Source organism: Pipistrellus kuhlii, unplaced genomic scaffold, assembly GCF_014108245.1.
Source record: "Pipistrellus kuhlii isolate mPipKuh1 unplaced genomic scaffold, mPipKuh1.p scaffold_m20_p_13, whole genome shotgun sequence".
In the NCBI taxonomy this organism is placed as follows: Eukaryota; Metazoa; Chordata; class Mammalia; order Chiroptera; family Vespertilionidae; genus Pipistrellus; species Pipistrellus kuhlii.
In genome coordinates this window covers 42776917-42799963 of record NW_023425438.1, presented here as the reverse complement: position 1 = coordinate 42799963, position 23047 = coordinate 42776917, and the positions used below count along the sequence as shown (strand labels likewise).

The window sequence follows — 23047 nt, the reverse complement described above, 5'->3', positions numbered from 1 at the left end:
TTTCAGCGTCCCTGTTCCCTACCTGGCCCCTGCACAGGGCCTGCCTTTAACGTGCAATGGCAAGACCTCGCCTCACCTACATTTCCCCTAAATTCTCTCACACCCTGGAGTCCGGCACAGAAGGTACGTGAGGTCTTTCACGGTGGCAAGTTCTGGGCATCAACAACATCCCGCCGGCGGAATGAATGTAGCAAATCAATACGGACATGATTCAGTGACTTTCAGAGCAAAGAATATGGATTGCATCTCCTTTTTATAGTTTTCATTGTACAGGAACGGACACACTTTGTAACTGGAGGAGAGGACAGCTTTTATCTGAGCTGCAATACAAGCAGACACTATTGTCACCCGCTTGAAAACTGAAAGCCTCCCTCTCATAAGAATTTCTAATCTCACGACGAATCAATAGCTCTCCTGCGAGTTTCACTGCGGTTAGGACATTTCCACCGTGCCCAAACGAACAGACACATTTAAACCCTCTGACACCTATTAATGCCTCTTAGGATGGGAGATAGCATCGGTGGCTGTCCTTAGCTTTGACCGTGCTTTTGTAAAAGAGGACACCAGGGTCTCTCCGGTTATTTCCACCCACCATCTGCTTTCACCAATGGAAACTTGACCTCCATCAAAGGCCAGCCACTGTAGGAGCCCAGAGATCACTCAAGGAAAAAGCCAGAGTTTCCCTAAAATGATTTTCCTCTCCTCTAATCGCTTCCATACCGAAATGCACCCTGAGAGGACCTCAGATGCCCCCAGAGCCGTTCTCTGTTCTCCCCGGACTATCTTTGCGGAACGCATGTCCTCTTTTCACGCTGTGCATGCTTCCCAAGTGCCATCAGATTGCATACCCGAAGCCCCTCGCGACATGAGCGCGGGCGGCCAGGACTTACGTTGTTCATGTACTCGCTGAGCAGGTCCTGGAGCGCCTGGCGCACCGCGTTGCACTCGGCCACGATCCTCTCGCGCCTGTCGTCCCGGGTGCAGGAGGAGTCGGCCATGAGCGCGGCCCCGCTGATGATGCTCTCCAGCCTCTCCTCCAGGGACGGCCGGAACCGGGCCTCGCTGAACGTCATGGGATCCAGGATAATCTTATTCTGAAAGCAGCACAGTAAAAGAAACAATCAGCAGAGGAGAGACCGCCTTTGCCCCCTTGTTTTCTACACCAGAAGTATGGGAGGCCAGGACAGGACTCTCCGTGGAGAAGAAGCCGGTCCCTTAGACAAATCCCGCAGGTGGCCTTGACAAAGTAGCAGCTTTCTGGAAGACAGCGTGCCCTAAATCTAATCCCCGGGGAGAAACATTGTGTTCTTGGCAAAGGCTATCTCAACTGACATTTTCAAACGAGATGGTGACAGTGGCTTGGCATTTTTTAAAAATGTGTAGCCTTCAAGGAAAGGCCATTTCATGCAGCTCTTGGGGGACAGGGGAGATTTGAGAGCCCTGGAGCAAGAACATGATATGTAACTAACAAGTTGGGATGCATCTGGTGACTGCTGCACACATCACATCCGCCTCTGAGAAGCGGCGTGCCCTGTGGCAGATGCCTTTGGAAACCTGGGGAAATACCCAATAGGCACATTCAGCACAGGGTGTGTTCCATTAGGAGCTAATATCTTTTGTATTAAAAAAAACAAAACAAAAAAACACACAAAAAACTAGTGCTCAACAAAAGGATCTGTGTGCCTGCATGTGTGTGTGTGTTGTCACAGTTAACTGACAGAACTCTGTCGGAGATACTAACATCTTCTGAAGGAGCTTAGATAAAGGGAAAAATAGAGATGTTACCTTAAAGGAAGGTGTCGTAGAGGACTTAAGCTTAGCTTTGCCCTTGATGAGTCTAGAAATGTGTAGATAGAGATATCCAGAAGTGGACAGAAATATGCATCCAGAATTCAGGAGATGCATTAGCCTGAATACTTGTATCTGAGAATTGCCTGGGAGATTTGGACACAGGTAGCAAATGGCTTACTAATAAAGCAAATAGAACAATAGTAGCAGGCCCAAGAAGGCCTAATTAATACCAATTTCCAAGGGTATGCCAAAGGAGAAGAACCAAATAAATAGAAAACACAGCCAGAAGGATAGTAGGAAAACCTGAATATCACTCTCTGCCTATCAAAGAATAGAGAGACTGAGGAAGTGTATGATACGTAATGGCATGAAACAGAGGCTCACTTTGTCCAATGGCTAGTTTCCACCAGGGACCCCTTTACGACTCAAAACAAGAACAAGGCTAAGCAAAGTGTAATGCCTGCTGCAGGAGGAATATGCTCATCTTCCCTGGAAGAGCACACTCAGAGGTCTGAGGACCAACATGGTGGTGATGGAGAAAACAGTCTTCCTGCCCTAGGATCTATGGTGCGATTGCCATTCCATTACTGTTTCCTTTGACGTGCATTATCCCTTTACCTTACCTACAAGTCCTATATACTAGTAATAAAAGCCTAATATGCAAATTGACTGAACAGCAGAACAATCGGTGGAACAACCTTTTGCTATGATGTGCAATGACCACCAGGGCACAGACACTCAATGCAGGAGCTGTCCCCAATGAGACGACCCCCCCCCCCCCCCCCCGCAGTCACCCCATAGATTGGCCCGATTGGTGTCCAAGCCTAGGGACTTACTCATGCACAAATCTCATGCATCGGGCCTCTAGTATAATAGAAAAGAAAAAGAGAGTTACCAGTCATGCCTTTGCTCAGTACCTACCATTTGCACTTACTCAATCTCTTAGTGCTAAAAAGAGAGTGGAGAGAATAAAGGATGCTTGTGTGCTTTATTCTAAATGCAATATAAAATAACTGCTTAGTCATTACAGAATACCCTGGGCTCTGTGCTCCGGGAAGGCTCTCCTTACCTCTCCAGAGCACCCTAAGGTGTTTACTGGAAGTTGTGTTTGAGGCATCTAATTCCTGGTAAAATGTAAATCTCCATAATGAGAGAGAGCTCTTTTCAGCACAAAGACTCTGAACTCCTGAGGGATGAGTTCAGGCAGGTGACAACATAGAAAAAAAATAAGCACCCACTAAACACCGCCCAGGCCTGAGGTCACTGAAATCTTGGATATCCTAGGAAATGACTTATTGGTCAAAGTTCCCTCCTCAGGTAAGAGGGCCAATACACGAAGCCATGCAGATAGGAGAGAAACTGTTCTGAGGCAGGGGTTGGCATGAAGACCATCTTCACATTGGCACTCTCTTAGACCTTACAGAGAAGGTGAATTTTATTGAACTCAGAATACTGTTACTCAGGCTCTGTCTCTTATGCCCTAGTAAACTTCCAAATATTTTCAACAAATCATGGCAGGCCTCTGGACAGTGGCTGTCTGCAGTGCAGATCACTGTAGCTGAGATTCCCAAAGGAACGCTGCAGGGAGCAGTACTCCCTCTATACCTGCTGTCTCTATGAGAGCTGCATCTGCAATGACTCTTCCCAGAAAAAACCTTTAGAATTCTGTCTCATTCTCACTCTCTCTGTCTTCATTTCTACTGCTTTTCAGTCCTGAATTCATATTTTTATTACCATTTATATGCATACATTTGGCTCAGTGGTTGGAGCATTGGCCTGTGGACCAAGGGATCATGGGTTTGATTCTCAGGGGCATGTACCGCCATTGCATGTTCCCCAGTCCCAGTCTCACATAGACGTTTCTCTTCTCTCTCCTTTTCTCCCTTTCTCCCTCTCTCCCTATCTCCCTATCTCCCTCTTCCTTTCTTCCTCCCCCCCTTTCTCCCCCCTCCCTCCTGTCTCCCTTCTATTCGCCCTAAAAATTAAAAGATACACTTGATCAAAACATAATTAAACTACTTTATTTTATAAAGGTCACTGATTTCCAAAGAACTCTCTTACAGAAAGTCATATTCCTATAAAGCATAATAAAATTTGTTCTGTTTTGAGGTTTTAGGAGACCCCAAAGAACCACATATTGGCTGTTTATTATACTGTTGGACTAAAAAATATAAAGAAGTGCCAACCTGATGAAAATATACTGAGGTGAATTTGAACTCTCCAATAAGGGAACTGTAAAACAGTTTCTCTGAAGAACGCACGTAAATGTACTACCGCCATCAGAACATTATTTCCTAAATTATTTTCCATGGAACACTGAGCTTAGAGATGTAATGTTTTGATGAAAAAATAAGTTTTTGTAGCCAAATATGCATGGGAGTTCTTGCATGGCCTGGAGCAAATGATCACATGGAATTCTTTGGGGAGCTCTGCATTACAGAAGTCAGTTTTACTGTAGCATTCCCCAGACCTACTTGTGTGTAAAGATGCATGAACTTTAATGTATGCACTGCCAGGCCGGTGTGGCTCAGTGGTTGAGTGTTGACCCATGGAACCAGGAGGCCACGGTTTGATTCCCAAGCAGGGCACATACCCGGGTTACGGACTCGATTCCCAGGGTGAGGTGTGCAGGAGGCAGCTGATCAGTGATTATATCTAATCATTGATGTTTCTATCTCTCCCTCCCTCTCCCTTCCTCTCTGAAGTCAATAAAAATATATCTTAAACAATAAATAGATTTATAAAACTAAGGTGCACACACTATCAGGGACAACCTAAGGAAGACGCTTTGCAAAATGTTGCAAGAGAGAACTTACAGTGCCAGAGGAATGAGCTTCCTACCTGCCTGACCCGGGGTGGTCAGGAAAGTAAATGCACTGAAACACTGGGGGTAAAAATCTCCACATGAAGTCACACTACTCATCACATTTTTTATGGAGTTATTGCTTAATTATAGATCACAGAGGAAAAGCTTTTTAAAAAATCTCCCTAGGAAAGAAACGATAAATTTACAATATTCCAATCTGTATCTGTGGTGCAGATGGGAGCTTTGCAATGATGGATGGGAAAGTCTAGAGAGGAGAGAGAAGGCATGAAGATAACGGGCAGAGTGTGCGTGTGTGTGGCGCGGGGGGGGGGGGGGGGGTATGGATCACCTACGTATATTCACCTATGAGTGGGTGGATTTGGGTTGTATGTAATGGATAAAGAGGAAAGTGTGTGAGTGTGTGTGTGTGTGTGTGTGTATGTGTGTATGTGTGTGTGTGTGTGTGTGTGTGTTTGTGTATTCAGAGAACTTTCCAGATCTCAATCAGGCTTTAGGATATGAGAAAAGAACAAAAAAACAGACAGAGAGACAGGTAAATAGAAGAACTAAATGAAGCCTAAATAAAGCCACAAGCTTAGAAGAAAATATTACAGTTGTTAAATTAGTAGGAAAAAAAACAACAACAAAAAATCCACACAAATAAATTCCCAAGTACAATCCTGAGTAAGATATACAGAGAATGAAAGTGAAAGCAGAGTATTCAGATGTGACTTAAAAAATAAATACCTCATTAGGTTCTCTTTGCTACCACACTTCAGGATCCTTTGAGATTAGCAAACAGATCCCCTTTCCCTGAATCAGCTCAAACAGGCCTCACCTCTCTATACGGCTGCCCTCTACTGGCGGGAAGGGACGAAGCAGCAGTCGCATCCCTCCCTGATCAAATCTCCCTTCTCTGGTCACTGAGGAAATATTGCAGGTACCAAACAAGAAGGGCAGGCCCAGGCTTCCTGCCTCCTTTTATGGCAATTGTGCTCCTCCTGCGAGAGGATTTTGTGCTGTATTGGCTTATTTTAATCCACTGAGATTTTACATTTTCAATATCTAGGTCTGTTGCTTGCATTCTTAAAACTCATTAAGTTGCTTAATCTTTTTGATCTCTCAGTTCCATCTTACATTGTCAGGTTACTTCTTTGAAAATTGTTGGCCTACATTTCTTATGTCATCTGTCATCTCTTTTTCTTTTTTTTAAATAAGACTTACTTTAATATCTTTTATCTTGTCGGTTTTCATTTAGTTTTTTTGGCCTGCCTATTTTGTGTTTTGTAATTTTACTTATCTTATATTTTAGTAACATCTTTACTTTTAAAAAATTACTGTTTTCATTCTTACAATTTATGGAGTGGCAACTGCAAAGCATGGCTTTTAAGAAAGCAGCCTCAATAATTTCTCCCCAAGCGAAGAAAGCTGGGATTCAATTCTGACATCAAGCCAGCCCTGTAATGGTCTCTCTAGTCCTACATAACTGATTTCCCATTATTTCCCTTGTTGAACTCCATAAGAATTTTACCTTGAAATAAATCAGTAGACCATACAGTTCAAAACTACTTCTCAGAATAGTACATTTACCTGTATTCACTGCACAAGCAATTGTCAGGAGGTGCAATTGTTAAATCACACCTATCACCCGTTCTCTCTGAAAAGAGTTATATGACCTAAGAGTTCAGAACAATCAGGGAACATTGAGTTATGCTTGTCGTGGGCCTGATACAACTGGAGGCAGCAGGCAGACCTCTGCAAAAGCACGAAGTTGAATGCAGTACAAACAGCATGATAGGTCCAATATTCTGTGTCCTCGATATTGCTATTCCCATCTTATTGAAGTGGCAAATGATGCCAGAACATTGTCTCATGGTCATACAGCTTAGAAATGAGGACATCAGGATTTGAACACAAGCCTTCTGACATTAAGCTCAATGGGCCTCCCATTGTATCAGACTGCAGACATTCAGTGGAAATGAGCCTAATTAACAATTATAAATATGTATTTACTACTTAAAAAGTTATGAAATGCTCTTAAACCAAAGGTAATGACATAAGTATCATCTGCTATAGTATCTTCTGTTTCTCACCTGGATCATCTTGCCCTTCAAATGGATAATAGAGAGTAGAGGCATTCATTCAACAAATGGGTATCAGTTACTACAGATGCCTGAAGGCACAGAATGAATAACCCTTTATTTCTAAAAGTTCACTGTCTAATAGTCAAAAACAGAAACACATACAGCCAATTGTAAATGGTAAACTATATTGATGATGTTAAGAAATGACTGAGTAATGGCAATTTGCACAGTTGGGAGGTGGGAGGTAAAGAAATCGTTCTGGAGAGGATTACTCCGCAGCTAAGATTCCAAGAGTGAAGAAGAACAGTTGGCCAAGCAAAGTCAGGAGCAGGAAGAGGCAATGAAGACAGAATAGGAAGTGGAGGCCAGTGCGTGGAGCTTTGAGAGAGACAGCATGGTAGAAGAAGGGTTTTGCAAGAGGTTTACCGAAGCTGAATTGTAAAGTGTGAAGCTCAAATTTGGTGCCATGGAGGTTCCCCAGGCAACTCCCCTTGCAGAGAATCTTCTACTTGAGTGTAGTTCCCTGACCTTCTCCATCTGCTGGACTTGTAGATGCATGACTGTTTCACAAGGAGTCACACTTGCCCCAGGCAGCCCCTGTCAGTCCCTGAGCACAAGCGGGCCATTCCTGCCCAATGAGATTTTCCCAACAGGCAAACCTTGCTCCTGCTCTGGACACCCCACTGGCCTGACCAAGACTTTCTCAAAACTGTGCTGAGGCGCTTCCCACTCATTCCCTTCTTTCTTGCTCACCTTTCACACGTTTGGCCTGCAGTGTAGTCACAAAGCTCTCTCGGGCTCTATCCCACTTTTCCTCCTATATGTCTAACCTCATCTATCTCGGTGTTTCCTTCTCCAAGGATTGGTGAGGAGACCAACAGCCATGATCTGAAAAGACTCCTATACCAGCTAGGAAGCTTTCACTTTGTGAACATCCCTTTAGACCTGTGGTTCTCAACTTTTCTAATGCCACGACCCTTTAATACAGTTCCTCATGTTATGGTGACCCCCAACCATAAAATTATTTTTGTTGCTACTTCACACCTGTAATTTCACTACTGTTAATGAATTATATGTAAATACCTGTGTTTTTCGATGGTCTTAGGCTCCACAGCAGCAGTTCTCAACCTGTGGGTCGCCTAAGACCATTGGAAAACACAGATATTTACAGTACGATTCATAGAACAGCAGGGAATTCTACAATGAGGGTAAATAAGATCAAAACTGAAAATTTTGATTAAATGGAATTTTTTTGCTAGAAAGTTACTAGCAATAAATTGTATGCCTACATGTGTACTAGTGTATGTATACAGTATGTATTTACAAATATCATCCAAAAGCTACATCAGGCTCATTGGAGAGTAACAAAAGCAATCTAGCTAATATTGAGACAAAACAAATTATTTTCTGCCTAGTTGACACGGCTCAGTAGTTGAGTGTCAGTCAGCCTATGAACCAGGAAATCATGGTTTTATTTACCAATCAGGGAAAGCTTAATTCCCAGGGTGAGGTGTGTAGAAGGTGGCCGATCAGTGATTCTCATCATTGATGTTTCTATCTCTTTCTCCTTTCCTTTCTGAAATCTATAACAATTAAAAAATAATTTGCAAATTTATAAAAAATCATATAATATTTTCTGTGAAGGTTCTAGAACACACTAGAAGAAATAATTAAATGGTACTAAAATTAGAAAGAAGATAAAACTACAATATACAGATGACATATTATAGACTGGAACACCTGAAACCTATATATTATCCAATGTCACCCCAACAAATTTGATTAAAAAAAAAAAAGAGCAAAAAAAATAGAGTTGACTCTTAAACAATGTGGGTTTGAACTGCATGGGTCCACTTGCACATAGATTAAAAAATACATATATATATGTAACTGGCTCTCTGTATCCAGTGGTTTTGCACCTGAATATTCTACCAATCCAGCATCAAAAACTATTTTTCCAAAGTTGGAAATCCGTGGATGCACAAGGTCAAATGCATGCACTACTCTTCACCATTTTAGATAAAGCACTTGAGCACCATGGATTCTGGTACCTACGGGGGGCCCTGGACCATCTCCTGTGGATACCAAAGGCTGACTGTAGGTTTTGCAAGTGTTTACTTGGAGAAAAAAAAATGAGAATTAACAACAACAAAAAGAACGACAAATTAAAAGCTTTTTCCCCATGAAGGCTCTTACATCATGTGTGAAATCAAGTGCCTTCATATATACAAGGAATATAAAATTGGAGGACCAAATTTACCATAATAGCAAGTACAAAACAAAACACACCTAGATACCAACGAGAAACAGTAAGAAAGGTGCTCAGAGAGGTGAATGGACAGTTAGGCTCACAGCCAGAGCAAAGGACAGAGCTAGCACTGGGAAGCAGGCCCAGAGCTCCAGGAGCTGTGACCCAGCCACAGCACCACCCGTTTCCCTTTGCACCTCTCTGGATATTCCTAACATCATTCAGGGCCATGCAAAATTATCACCTTAGAAATCAGCCTGCTATATCTGGTCAACCATTTCATTAACTCACCCTAATGCCTTGGCAGGGCCAGACCAAATGATTTCATAGGCCTTATACGGTGCCCAGCCCAGACGACCCCACCTGATAAACACTAAAGCAGCAGTAGCACATGATTCATTCATACTTTAAGGCAGTGTAAAGCGAACAACGACCGTGAATGAATGCTCCAAATTCCTACTTTATCCTATTTTTTAAATTCTCATCTGTTTCAAACTGGTCAGCAGGAATTAATACACCATGAAGGAAAGCAAATATAACTTAGTCTTTCTTTGGCTAGGAATTAACCATCTGCATGCCATCAGCTGAGAAAGAGTAGCTCTTTCCCTTTTGAAGCCAAGCATCTGCTTGTGAGGCTGGGAGAAAATCTCATTTACTAGCATTAGAATTTATGGTTTTATTCATTAGTTAAACTCCTTTGAGGACTACTTAAGTCATCTCAAGAATTTTCAGAAAGACAACAAAACAATTTGATCAGAGTATGGACTAGCTTATGTAATCATTTGTTTTCTCAAAGTTAATCTTATAACACATGGAAAAAGCAAATTTTCCATGTATGAGAAAGTATGAGAAAGTCCTGTGGTTTTCTTTGTTGTGTGTGACCAGAGATTGTGTCCTGGATTTTTACTACGGTACTTCACAGTTCAAGGTAGCAACTGAGGAAAATAATGAATTCTGCTCCAGCTCATAAATGCCAGACCCTCGCCACCTGCTGTCCAACAAAACTACTTCGAATCAAACAAGCAGAAGAAAGAATAAATGTCAACATGCCCTTATCCAGCCATTTACTTTCATTTTCTAAAAATCTTTAAAAAGAACCTCAAAGGAAGGTATACTAGTCAAACTCATTCTTCAAAAGGAATATGTCCTTGTGATATGGAGTAATTAGAGCAATGAAAGACAAAAATATCTAAATGGAAATGTATGCGTAGGTGAGAGAATATTTATCCTTTAATTATTCTTAGCTTTTCCCAAGATTAGGCAATATTGTGCACACTTTCATTTCCTTTTTTTTTTTTTTTGCACCTTTAACATTAGCCCATCCTTCTACCAACCTCTGCACATTAAAATTGTGTAGTTTGCCTTGTCTGGAGGTATAACTTGGTAGGTTTTGTTTCCGCCTTCCCTTACTTTCTCTTTCTCTCACGTATACAATTCAAGACTCCTTCTATGTCCGGCTACACAAGGGGCTCAAAGCTATGTGGTCTGAGGGTAAGGCTGCCTAGCCTAGGTGAAATCTGGAGATGACTAAGCATTCGAGAAACTCAAGCTTTGGCCTGGCCAGCATAGCTCAGTGATTGAGTGTTGACCTATGAACCAGGAGGTCATGGTTTGATTTCCAGTCAGGACACATGCCCAGGTTGTGGGCTCGATACCCACTGTGGGGAGTGCAGACAGCAAGCCGATCCATAATTCTCTCTCATCATTGATGTTTCTATCCCTTTCTCCCTCTCCTTTCCCCTCTGAAATCGTATACTAGGATATACACACTCAAGCTTTGGTTTAACTTAGTGCTTCATACTGCCTTTAGAAATGGCCTAGACCACAAAAGGTCCCAGAGTCCCAGTGGGATCAAGTTTTGATAAGGCATTACATTTCATTTATTGTATTATTTTGCTGCACTGATATAATATAAAACAAAACAAATGAAGTCAAATCCAGGCAGCACCTATTGATTATTCGCTACAGTGTTTTAAAAATGTCTTATCCAGTTTAAACTATTTGACTAGTGACCCCTGAGGCGATCTCTCTCAGTTCCCCATTAAAATGACTACCGATAGAGAAAGAAGAAAAAGAGAAAGAAAAATGAATTTTACAGCCCTGGAAGTGGAGAATGAAAGACATCAACTGACAAGGAGGCATAATCATAATTCTGGCTCTGAATGCTCTAAAGACTTATTTTAAAAACTGAAGTTTGAGATAAAAGCATAAATCAAGACAATTTTAAAAGAATTAACTGAGGCAGCCAAACCAAAAGCATGTTACGTATTTGTTCAGTTTTAAACATTTATTCTCCTGTAATGTATCAATAATTAGCACAGACACATTTTCCTCATTCTCATCCTATGCCAAGCTCTCCTAGTGAGAATCTTTCTATCTTCATGTGAAAAGTTTCCCTTGGCCTAATTGGGGTAACATTTGCAATGGAAAATACTGAGGCTATTGAGGTTCAATCACCTACGTTTCATTAAATTGCAGAACAATGCTAACCTCATTATTTTAGATTTGCCTTAACTTAAAAATTGCACAGTATTTTACTGATTTCTTATATCTCCGCTATATGCTTAAAAATAAACTAATTATGCCATGTATTCAAAATGATATTATTTGTAATCAAACAGTTCAGTTTAATTGGAAACAAATGCCATAGATTAAAACCAGATAATTAATACAGCACTTTTTATTCTTAGATATTTAATTTTCTTTTTAACAAAGAGAAATCTGTCTAAGCTTGCATCAATTCCACTTCACAGGAGACCCTGCTATTTAGGTAGGCAGCCACTCACCAAGGTGCTGGAGGAGAACATTGGATGAGAGATTCCAGGCTCAGGACACGCCTCCTGGCTGGTGTCATCTAGAAACCAGCTTCCTTTCCCTTCATTCATCATCATGTGTGCTGCTGGGGTGCTCTGGGGCATTTCCTGAGCATTCTCCAGCTCTGATAAGGACACTAGCTTACAACTAATCTCAGTAACGCAGGGCAAAAGCGCTCACCCTGAGATTGACACTATGGATTAATTAGAAAGCACGTGTCTGAAATGCATTCAGTCAAATCAAGTCTTTAGAGAGTCATGCAAAAGAAACTTGCTTTACTCTTCTGCTGAGAAAACTGTCATGTCATCTCTTCATTCTCTTTGGACTTTTATATTATTGACCATCTTTCTGTATTCAGTCTTCATTTAAAAAAAAAATCTTTATTGTTGAAAGTATTACATATGTCCCCTTTTTTCCCCCATGAACCCCTTATAGCCCGCCCCTGCCCTCTGCCCCAGGCCTTCACCACCCTATGTCTATGCCCATGGGTTGGTTATGCCTATAGGCATACAAGGTCTTTGGTTCATCTCTTCCCACTCACCCATCCACCCCTGCCTTCCCTCTGAGATTCCACAGTCTTCATCCTATTTAACCTCTGGGTGGGTGCTGCTTAACACAATTTAAAACCACCCACTATTTAAAGGGAGTCTCACTATACTTAAAGGGCCCTGCTTTACTGGGGTTCTCCACGTACCCCTCTGACAGCTTCTCCTCCCATCTCTTCCCCAGTTCTTCTTCCTTGATCTCCCCCAGCAGGTGGTCTTTCTCCAGGTCTAGCTGTAAAGGACAGGAGCAGAGCAGACTTTCTGGATACCTTTTAACAACCCATTATGAAGTCAAGGCCATGACAACAACTGTTAAGTAGCAATGTGCCCGAGACTGAGGAAATAGGGTGTAATGGAAATGCCCTTGGGATGGGCCTAAAACATCCGAATGGAATGTCTGGACACTTGGATAAGGACTTCATGTGGACACCGATATGAGTGAGACTGCCACCCACTGTGGGCTATATGAATGCAAAGCTCTGACCCACCCAACACTTGAGCTTGGCTGTCACATTCGGAGCCCAATGAGACATCGACTCCAATGCAGAAGTGCCACCATCCCAGCTGCCTGGTTTGCTACTTTGGATGCTGCCAGTTATCAGGACTTTGCACTGGATGCCCACTCCGCTCACTCTATATTATGTAAGCTCCCCCATTCTGCATGTAACTTGTGAGTGACTCTATGGGCTTAGTAGGGAGGTCTGCCCTAATACAGCTGTCATTATGGAAAGACACAAACATGTGTGAGTGACTCCTTTCAAGGATGCACCCCTGGCTCGTGACACCTGCTCCCTGTTCTCAGTTCTCTCAATATCCTATTTCTTGAAGACCTCAATTACTCCCATCCCAGAGACATCACTGCTTGTGAACAAGAATTCCAGTTCCATGTCCAGTCCTCACCCTCCTGAGACCCAGCTCTGTATCTATGGTTTCACACTGGACTTTGACAGTTGGAGGTACGATCACCTTCTTAGGTAGAAGGTGTGTAAGAAATAACTCTTCATCTTTCTCCAACGCCTATCACCTTTACTTCAATGTAGGCAAAACAGAAGCAGGGAAAGCTGATACAGTTGGAACCCATAATCACACTTCATTCTCCTAGTGCACTCATGAAAAATTAGAACCACTGAGGAACACTCATGCATCAATATTATCTATGACCAGGTGTAAAACAGTACAGAGTTGGCTCCAACTCCTTGTAGCTGTAACTTCTAGCTGAGCAGGGTTCTTAAAGGAGACATGTCTCAGTTTCCTCACTGGAACAGTAAGAATAGTATCAGGATCTATACTATAAAGATGCTGAGAAATGAAGACTTGTAAAGAGCTTAAGATAGTATATGACACATAGAAGTGATAAACAATGAAGTCATTTAAAATAGTTCTTTTATATAATAGTTTATATTTTCATTGTCATTCATCCTCATCCCTTTATTCAGGACATTATTGACTCCCATTTAGTCCATCATCAAGACTCTAAATTGACCTGTCTTATAAAACTTATTTCTTCCCCTAATGGACCATTCTTAACATTCTGCTTAACCATACTACCCTGCTGGCCCAAAATACTTACTGGCTCCCCAATGACCTATTATCACCAACCATCTGACAACTTACAGATGCTGCGATCTTACCCAGTGGTTCTCCAATTCCATTTCTATCATTCCCTTTGTAATATATGTCACAATTCCCAATGGATCTAGGCAATGGGTTACATTTTTCTTTCAACCCTCAGAATTACGAAGTCATTTATAGCAAGAATTGCCTAAAGAAATATAAGCTGCAGAAACTGGTTTGGCTTAATGGATAGAGTGTCGGCTTGGGGACTGGAAGGTCCCAGGTTCGATTCAGATCAAGGGCATGTACCTTGGTTGTGGGCATATCCCCGGTAGGGGGTGTGCAAGAGGCAGCTGATAGATGACTCTCTCTCATCAATGTCTCTAGCTCGCTCGCTCGCTCTCTCTCTCTCTCTCTCTCTCTCTCTCTCTCTCTTCCTCTCTGTACAAAATCAATAAAATATATTTTTTAAAAAAAGAAAAGAAATATAAGCTCACATCCATTTACTCCATGTTTAAGATTCCTGGCCTTAAGATTCTCAGTAATCTGTCATAAGGCCCTGCTTCTCTCAAAAGTCATGTCCCAGGATTCTCCTCATGAACCCTAGTTCTAGCCACAGTGGCCTCTGACTACCTCCCCAGTTACTTTATAAGTTACTATCGAATCAATCCTTCTCTATTGAATATTTCAGTACCACCTTCCTCACAGCTGTTTCTAGGAAGCCCATGCCGATCCTACTCAGGGAAGGCTAACTTCAACTCTTTGTGCAGAAGGCTCTCTTTCATTAAGTCCTATTATTGATCTCAATGTCAGTTACCATCTTGCTTACCCATTTGGCTCTTATCCCAGCATTATTATTGGTGTGTGTCCGTGCCTGTGCCTGTGCCTGTGCGTGTGCGTGTGGAGAGAGAGAGAGAGAGAGAGAGAGAGAGAGAGAGAGAGAGAGAGAGAGAGAGAGAGAGAGAGAGAGAGAGAAGGTGGAGAAGGAGGAGGAGGAAGGGAAAGAGGAGGAGGAAGAATAGTGAAGTATCGATATAAGGGGAAATCATCAATTACAATGCTTTCCTCTATTTTGGTATATTCTATGGCACTCAGCTGAGTGCTTCTCCATAAACAGCTGATAAATATTTGCTGATTAACAGATTTAGCGTTCATGAACACAAATGTCCCTTTCTCCAATCTTTCTCAAAAGGCTTCTGGAGAACAATAGGGCTCCACAGGGAACCTAGCCTTTACTGCTGAATGCATGTGGGCGCCACTTCAACTAGAGATGTGCATTTTGCTTCACACTCCTATGTGATGTGGCTCGGTGAGCTTGAGACTCAGAATTATTAGGGTGGGGCAGGTCATCTATCAGGATGACGAGTATTGGTTCTGCTTTTAGTGTGAGGCAGACTAGCTTAGGCAGCCAGATCTTCTGGCTTGCGTACCACGACTGTACAATCCTAATCCTGATTTATCTGAAAGAAGGAACTATTTTAAATTTCCATACCAGGGAAGCTAAGCCAACAGGCATTTTCAGTGAGTGCATTTCAGAGTGTATGTGTGAAGAAGGAAGTGTTATTGAAAGGAACAGTGTCATAGAAATAAAAATTCCACAAGCATCTGAAAGTCTTATATAGAGATCTGACTAAACCACAGTTGGTAAACAATTGCTCCTTTGCCAAATTAGGCTGGATATCCATTTTTTGTGCTTAACAAGCTAAGCGCGATTTTTAAAAAATATATTTTATTGATTTTTTACAGAGAGGAAGGGAGAGATATAGAGCTAGAAACATCGATGAGAGAGAAACAGACCAGCTGCCTCTTGCACACCCCCTACTGGGGATGTTCCCGCAACTCAGGTACATGCCCTTGACCTGAATCAAACCTAGGACCTTTCAGTCCACAGACCAACGCTCTACCACTGAGCCAAATCGGTTTCGGCTAAGCGTGATTTTTACATCTGAAAAGCGATGAGCCTACCAACATGTTACATTTCTGTGTAAAATCTTTTTTCTTATTACATCCTTAAAGAGTAAGATGAAAAGTAGCTGGGGGTGGGGCTGGGAAATGAAACTATGACATTAATCCAATAATCCAGCAACTGAATAGTTACTAGATTACCGATGGTTGAATTTCTAAATATTTTATAAAAGAAACAAACTTTTTATCCCAGAAATTATTTACACCCTGTCTTTGGTTTGGAATGTTAAATGATCCATTTAAAATGCAAAGTCAATTTATATTTCTCAGAAGCAATTATGACTTAATTGCTGTTATCAACCTAATAAATTACTAGGTGGTTTTCACAACTGGTTATACACTCACATTTCATGTCTGATGAAAGAATAATTGAACCAATATTCTGCAAATATGAAAAGGAAATTGGTTCATTGGTCACAAGGAAAATGCATACACCTTGAGTGTAAGCTCATTTATCTTTCTCAGTCTATTTTTAAGCAGGCAAATTAAGATGGGAAAGAAACAGTTTGTGTCTCACAGAAATAATGTGCAATGTGTTAATTGCTTTCCAAGAAACATAGTATGATTGAAAAATATTCTTTGTGCTTAATGAGATGTCATGTTCTCTTTTGAACTCTGGATTTTGATGTATATCTGTTGATAATGATTTAAATTACATAGATTTTTGTATAAAAGTGGATAACATAGAATAGGTTAAACCAATTAAGAAGATAATGGTTGCCCGATTGAACCTGGTAATGTAATGAATGGATCATGAAGGCATGGGGTGTCTATTGTGGAAAAGTTGATTTGGCATATAGCAACAGTCTAGAAGGTTAAAAATAAATTATGGGTGCATAATCTGGATAGCCAGTAGATCAAAGCAGAGTATATTCATTTCATATTCATTAAATAAACATTAACTTTATGTCTGTTTACTAGCCATGCCAATAAGAGCATGCATAAGGCCTGGTCTCTCGACTCCTAGTGTCACATTGGAGAGACAGAAAGTGGAAATGATAATAGGTTTAATATTAATATGCACAAACACAATCATAACATAGAAAAATTAGTGGCTTAGTTATTGGGAGAATTAGGGAAGGTTTTAAGAAATAAGCTTCCTCAGCAAGGAGGAACATAAAAATATTAGGTGAGAGAGATAGAAGGAAGTTCAGCCAGAGGAACTGCCATGAGAGACAATCTGTAAATGAGACTGCAATTGTTCATCTGAAGAAGAGTGAACAGTTAATTAAGGCAGAACATCAAACATAAGGTGATTAAAAGGAGGATATGAGATGAGAGAGATAGTCAGCCCCAGTGAAATGAATTGATCTCACCCTAGGAACTTTGAAGTTTATCCTAAAGAAGGCATCTCACTGGTAAGTAATACATGAGACCTGACTTGCATTTAGGGAAAGCCAGACTAGCATAGATGATGGACTATAGAGGGAAGATGAAGAGAGGGGGGAGGGGCAAGTCACTAGGAAGTTACTGTTGTGACCCAGACAAAAAATAAGGGTCTGAAGAACCCAGTGGTCATCAAGATGAAGGTGAGAGAGCTAAGCCAAAAGGCTAAAAAGGAACCAAACTCATTGGTTTACCAGATTAACTGGAGAGAAGAGTGGCTATGTTAAAAAAAAATAAAAAATAAAAAGGCAGTTACTGGAGCTAAAACAAGAAATACAAGGAGAACAAAGGTGAGGCTTGACAGAGGGAAAACAGTAGGTTTCATTTGAGAACTGTTTAGATGCTTAGAAATAATCCAAGTTACCATGACACAGATGGAGCAAGACACAAGAGAGAGACTGGGACTAGAGAAACAGATTCGGAGTTCCTGGGGTGCCAATGACAGGCCCTTTTAGGAAGAACCTAATGGGGTAAAGGGTACAAGTTTAGGGAAAAGCCATACTGAGGTGGTAGGAAAGAGGAACAAGCCAAAGAGAGGGAGATGTAGTGGTGAAGGAGGTGGGAGAAAATAGAGCAACCTGAAGTTGCTGACCTTGACAAAAGAAGTAGTTTATGGAAAGAGATGCCAAGAGTTACCTGAGAAGGTAAACCTACACAGAGGCAGCTTTCCAAGACTGATGACTTGATGGACTTCAAGTTCTCCAAAATCCAAGGTAAAAGCTACACTGATTTAAACCAACAGGCTAAAACACATGACAAGGTAACAGATACATTATTGTACTATTGTCAGTATTATTATTACTATCAGTAATTTTGCACTATAAATATAATTTCTTCTCTCTTAAATGTAAATAAGTTTGGACTGTAATTATAACTCTTTGACTAAACTGAAGGACTCTGTGTCATCTGCCACTCAGCACATACTGTTATTCATTCTTTCTCTCTATTAACTATGACTGGGAAGTTACTATGTGTCAGCCAGTGTTAGGCACCAGAAGTAAAACTGCTACCACAGCTGAAACCAGTTTGGCTCAGATAGAGCATCAGACTGCAGACTGAAGGGTCCCGGGTTCTATTCCGTTCAAAGGCGTGTACCTTGGTTGCGGGCACATCCCCAGTATGGGGTATGCAAGAGGCAGCTGATCGATGTTTCTAACTCTCTATCTCTCTCCCTTCCTCTCTGTAAAAAATCAATAAAAAATATATTGTAAAAAAAACCTGCTAACACACACACACACAAAAAAAACACAACTGCTACCACAAAATAATGTTTTAATGGGGCACATTTCAAAAGAATATGAAATGAAGACATGAAGAGCATGGGCATCTGCCCCTCCTTTCTCCTGCTCATAGCAGCTACACGTGGAAAATCACAGATCAGGGATTGCTTGAAAAACTGAGTATTATTCCTTTTGAGCAACTTAACCATCTAAGAAAGGGCAGCTATTAGCTTTCTTACCCTAAGGAGTGCTGAGAAGTGCTAGTTGTTAGCTTGCTCCTCTGGGTCTCTATTCCTTCAGGCTGTTGCACTTTATTGATAGGGCTATGCTCTTTTTGCCACCAAGACGCCTTGCTCTACCTTATGTCCCCCACCCTCCACCTTCTCTCCTGCCACCTATCTCCACTCCACATCTGTGTCCCAGGGCAGCAGGGCTGAACTGTATGAGTTTAAACCAGGGACAATGTGAGGGGTTTTGCCATGGCTATTGCTGATCTCCCAGTGTTATACTCCAGTCTGGCAGCAGTTAACCAGTGAGAAAATTGGCCTTCCCTGACTGTAATTCACAGGGTAGTGCAAAGCTTAATTCAGTTGGACACAGAGATGGAACGCTGCTAGGACAGTGGTCGGCAAACTGCGGCTCGCGAGCCACATGTGGCTCTTTGGTTCCTTGAGTGTTCTAAAGCCACTTCTTCAAAACAGACTCGCTCAGGCCGAAAACGGCTTCTGCACATGGGCCATGAAGTTTCAATTGCACTTTATGTGCACACCCACATGTGATATTGCGTGGAAGAGCCATACTCAAGGGGCCAAAGAGCCACATGTGGCTCGCGAGCCGCAGTTTGCCGACCGCTGTGCTAGTACATTATGAAGGACCTCATCCCTTGCCCCTCAGCCCATCCCTGTCCACAGCACACCTTCTGAGTGCTGAGTGATCCTTACCTGGAAATGTAAACAGTGGTCACTAGGATGTGGCTATTTTATAATATGTAGCAATTAATCTCTGATAAAATTAATCTTTGCACAGCTGGTATTTGCATAATTATAAATGTATAGTCATAAACAAAAAGCATGGTAGACTTAAAGTGACAGCAAAGAACAAACTGCTGTGCTAGAATTATCGACATTAGCAAAAGAAATGGATGGTAAATGGAAGTTACTGGCAATGATTTATTTGGGAAACAATTTGTTTGAAGGTTTGGGGCCAAAGACTGATTGCTACACAATGGCTTATACTTTTATTTCCTGGCACTGTATTCACCAACAATGAATCTTTTCCAAGGATGTGGCAATCTGGAAATATCTAAAATGATAATCCATTTTGAGGAGTTGATCAGTTTTAACTGAATTTGTAATATAACAAATCTTGAAAATTAAGATCTCTATCAACCAAAAAGGTGAATTTAGATCATTTTTCAAAACATAAAAGTCAAGGTGAAAAATATTACTTTAGGGCAAAGAGAACATAGGAGAGCATCCATTGTCCAGCAGCACCATGGCTAACCTTTAATTAGTGTTTGCTCTATTCAGCTACTCTACAAAGTGTTTTCATTAAGTCTCACACAAACAACCTCAATTACCACATCAGACCCATGTTACCTATGGGGAAGCGAAAGCTCACAGCCCTGCTCAAGCACCAGGAAAGCTGAGGGGTACCCAAAACAGTCCTATCTGGACCCCAAGAACCACGGGCATCCTCTGAGTCCAAGCCCACACACAAGAGCTGAGCTCCTGGTCGTGAGTGGGGACAGTGGATAGCATCTTAAACTATTTGTGTGAGCAGAGAAGAGAAGCATGGACACTTAACGGGTTTTAGAAAAACAGTTTAGTGCCAATGTGAGCAAAAAGAAAATGAAAGAAAAGAAAATGATGCCAACAGGACCATCTGTGATCAGAATAAACTTCATAAGTGTGAGGGCCATCAACCAAGGAACCAAGAAGTCATTGGTTGGATTCTCAGACAGGGCATATGTATATGCTAATTGTGGGTTCAATCCCCAGCAGGGGGCTTGCATGAGGTAGCTAATTGGTGATTCTCATCATTGATGTTTCTGTCTCCCTCTCTCTCTCCCTTCCTCTCTGAAATCAATAAAAATATACTTTTAAAAAAAGAAGTGTGATGGTTAAAGAAGACAACAGTAATAAATCTTCAAACAGGCAGATGCACATATGTGTTTCTGGTCTGTTCAGAAGACCAACTGAAGCAGAGACATGGAAAACGAGCCGTGCCAGTTCTGGAAGTTCTCTGTAGGGCAGTTTTCAAAGAGGGAGCCTGGTTGGGAGAGAGACAGGATCAGTTTTGAAGCTGCATCCACAGAGCAAGCACCTCTTTTACTCAGATTGCATGATTATCTGATACTTGGAGTATCTGTAGGGAGTTAATAGAGGTTGAGAGCATAATACCTCCTTCACCATTCTTCTCAATGCTATTGAAATGAAGAGACCTGTGTTCTTACCTTGGTTATGAGAATACTTATTTGTATGCCTTTCAGAAATATGCCTGATCTCTCTGGAAATTACTTCTGGTTTATAAATCGGATAAAATGAACTGTCTAGTAACAAGGGGACTTTTAATGCTACCGTGTTTCCCCGAAAATAAGACATCCTCCGAAAATAAGACCTAGCGCATGGAAAAATAAGACACCCCCTGAAAATAAGATCCAGCGCATCTTTGGGGGGGAAATTAATATAAGACACTGTCTTGTTTTCAGGGAAACAGGGTAGTGATCTTTGCTTTTCTGAATCATCCAGGTATTAGCCATTCCCTCTGACTTATACGAGTATGTTCTAGTCTACAAACTATGAGTCCACCCTCAGTCCAGGACAGGGGGAAGTCTCGCTCTTTGTCACAACTGCGGGGTTTGATCCTGAAAGTTTTCAAGAGAATATCAGTGGTGGAAAAGCTGAGTATCAATCAAAAGTAGGATTTATCAATGCCTTTTCACATCATTTTATTTTTCCTTACCATTTGTATTACATTCTTTAAACAAGTGTCATGTCTTACTAATTAACTGAAAAATAGAAATATATCATTTATCATTTAAAAACAAAAAAAACAAAAAAAACAATGGTAGTCCTGGCCAATGGTTAGAGCATTGGCCTGCACACTTAAGGGGTCATGGGTTTGATTCCTGGCCCCAATCAGTTCACATGCAGGAGGTAACTAATCCATATGTCTCTGTCTGATATCGACAGTGTTCTCTTGCTTGCTCTCTCTCTGTCTCTCTTGCTCTCTCTCTCTCTATCTCTCCCTTACACTCTTCCTAAAAATCAATGGAGAAAATATCCTCAGGTGAGGATGAACAACAAAAATAATGATAAATTTCTTTATGCTGAGGTTCCTCAGTGAAGCAGGAATACCAACCTATGCCATCACTTCACCTTCATTCTACCCTTTCAGTCAGTCCCCTCTCTTTCTTCCAGATGTAATCTTCAGAGACCACTAAACCTGAATAAATTTGATATTTAATGTGAACCTAAAGGTGGTTTTCACTGTGTCAGAAGCTACTAAAGCAATGAGAATTCCCAAATAACACCACGGAGAAGTTTACACACTTAGTGTTAGCAGTGGACTTATGAGTTTTCACTTCAAGTTTCATCAGGGTTTTGTGCCTGGGGGGTAGATAAGGGAGATGAAATGCCATTATTGTATCTACAGCCACTGTCCAGTGACATTAACAATCTTTCAGTTAGGAACTGTCCCCAAAGGCTTTTATAAGAAATAGCTTCAAGACTTATTTTGGATGGAAGATGTTACTATAGGAAGGAGAACATTATCATTTATGAGTGTCTACCATTAGATACCTGGGATCCCATAAGGTTATTATTACAAACTTGGAGTCAATATTATAACTCTATTTTATAGGTGAAGAAATAGAAGCAGCCCTAGCTGGCTTAGCTCATCAGAAAGAGTGTTGATCTGAAGACTGAAAGGTCCTAGGATTGATTCTGATCAAGGGTACATACCCGGGGTTGTGGGCTCAATCCCCAGAGTGGGGGTGTAGGAAGCAGCCAATCAAAGATTCCCTCTCATCATTGATGTTTCTATCTATCTCTTCCTCTCCCTTCCTCTCTGAAATCAATAATATATATCTAAAAGAGGGATGTGGTTGATTCAAACCCAAGCTTGTTCTGTTTGCAGTCCCATTGTCCTCTAGCAGGACCAGTGTAACCAGCAGGACCAGCACGGGGCCAGCAATGGATTCAGTTAAGCCCACGGTTATGACAGCTGCTTACGCATCTCTGGGTAACCATTTCCCTAAAGCCTTAGCTCAAGGAATGTATGTAGTAACCAGAATATCAGAGAACAAATACTGTTTTGTTTGGACTAGATACATTAGGAAAATGAACAATGGGACTAAATCAGTTTAGGTTAAGTTTCTAGAATATGCGGCCAAAGATAAAGTTTGGAAAGAATGTTAAGGAGTTTGGTTGATTCAATTGAATGGTTTTAGAGGTAGGGCAGGGTGTGTGTGTGTGTGTGTGTGTGTGTGTGTATGCATTTACTTCACCACTGAATCAAAGTAAAATCTTATATATGTGTACCAAGAACTTTCCCATGAGAAGCATATGAGAAGGGGAAAATAGAACCTTGCAGGCTAAAGACAAGCACTACTAACATTAAAAAAAAAATCA

The 23047-nt window shown here is 41.3% G+C and overlaps 1 protein-coding gene across 5 annotated transcripts in view; it reads right to left on the bottom strand.

Moving 5' to 3' along the window:
- Positions 1–23047, bottom strand: part of CTNNA2 (catenin alpha 2) — a 1074738-nt gene that overhangs the window by 720632 nt on the left and 331059 nt on the right. For all 5 annotated transcript variants that reach the window (XM_045580946.1, XM_036435853.2, XM_045580945.1 and 2 more), the window contains one exon: positions 891–1094. In XM_045580946.1, the coding sequence (XP_045436902.1) occupies positions 891–1094 (204 nt within the window). The remainder of the gene's footprint in view (positions 1–890; positions 1095–23047) is intronic.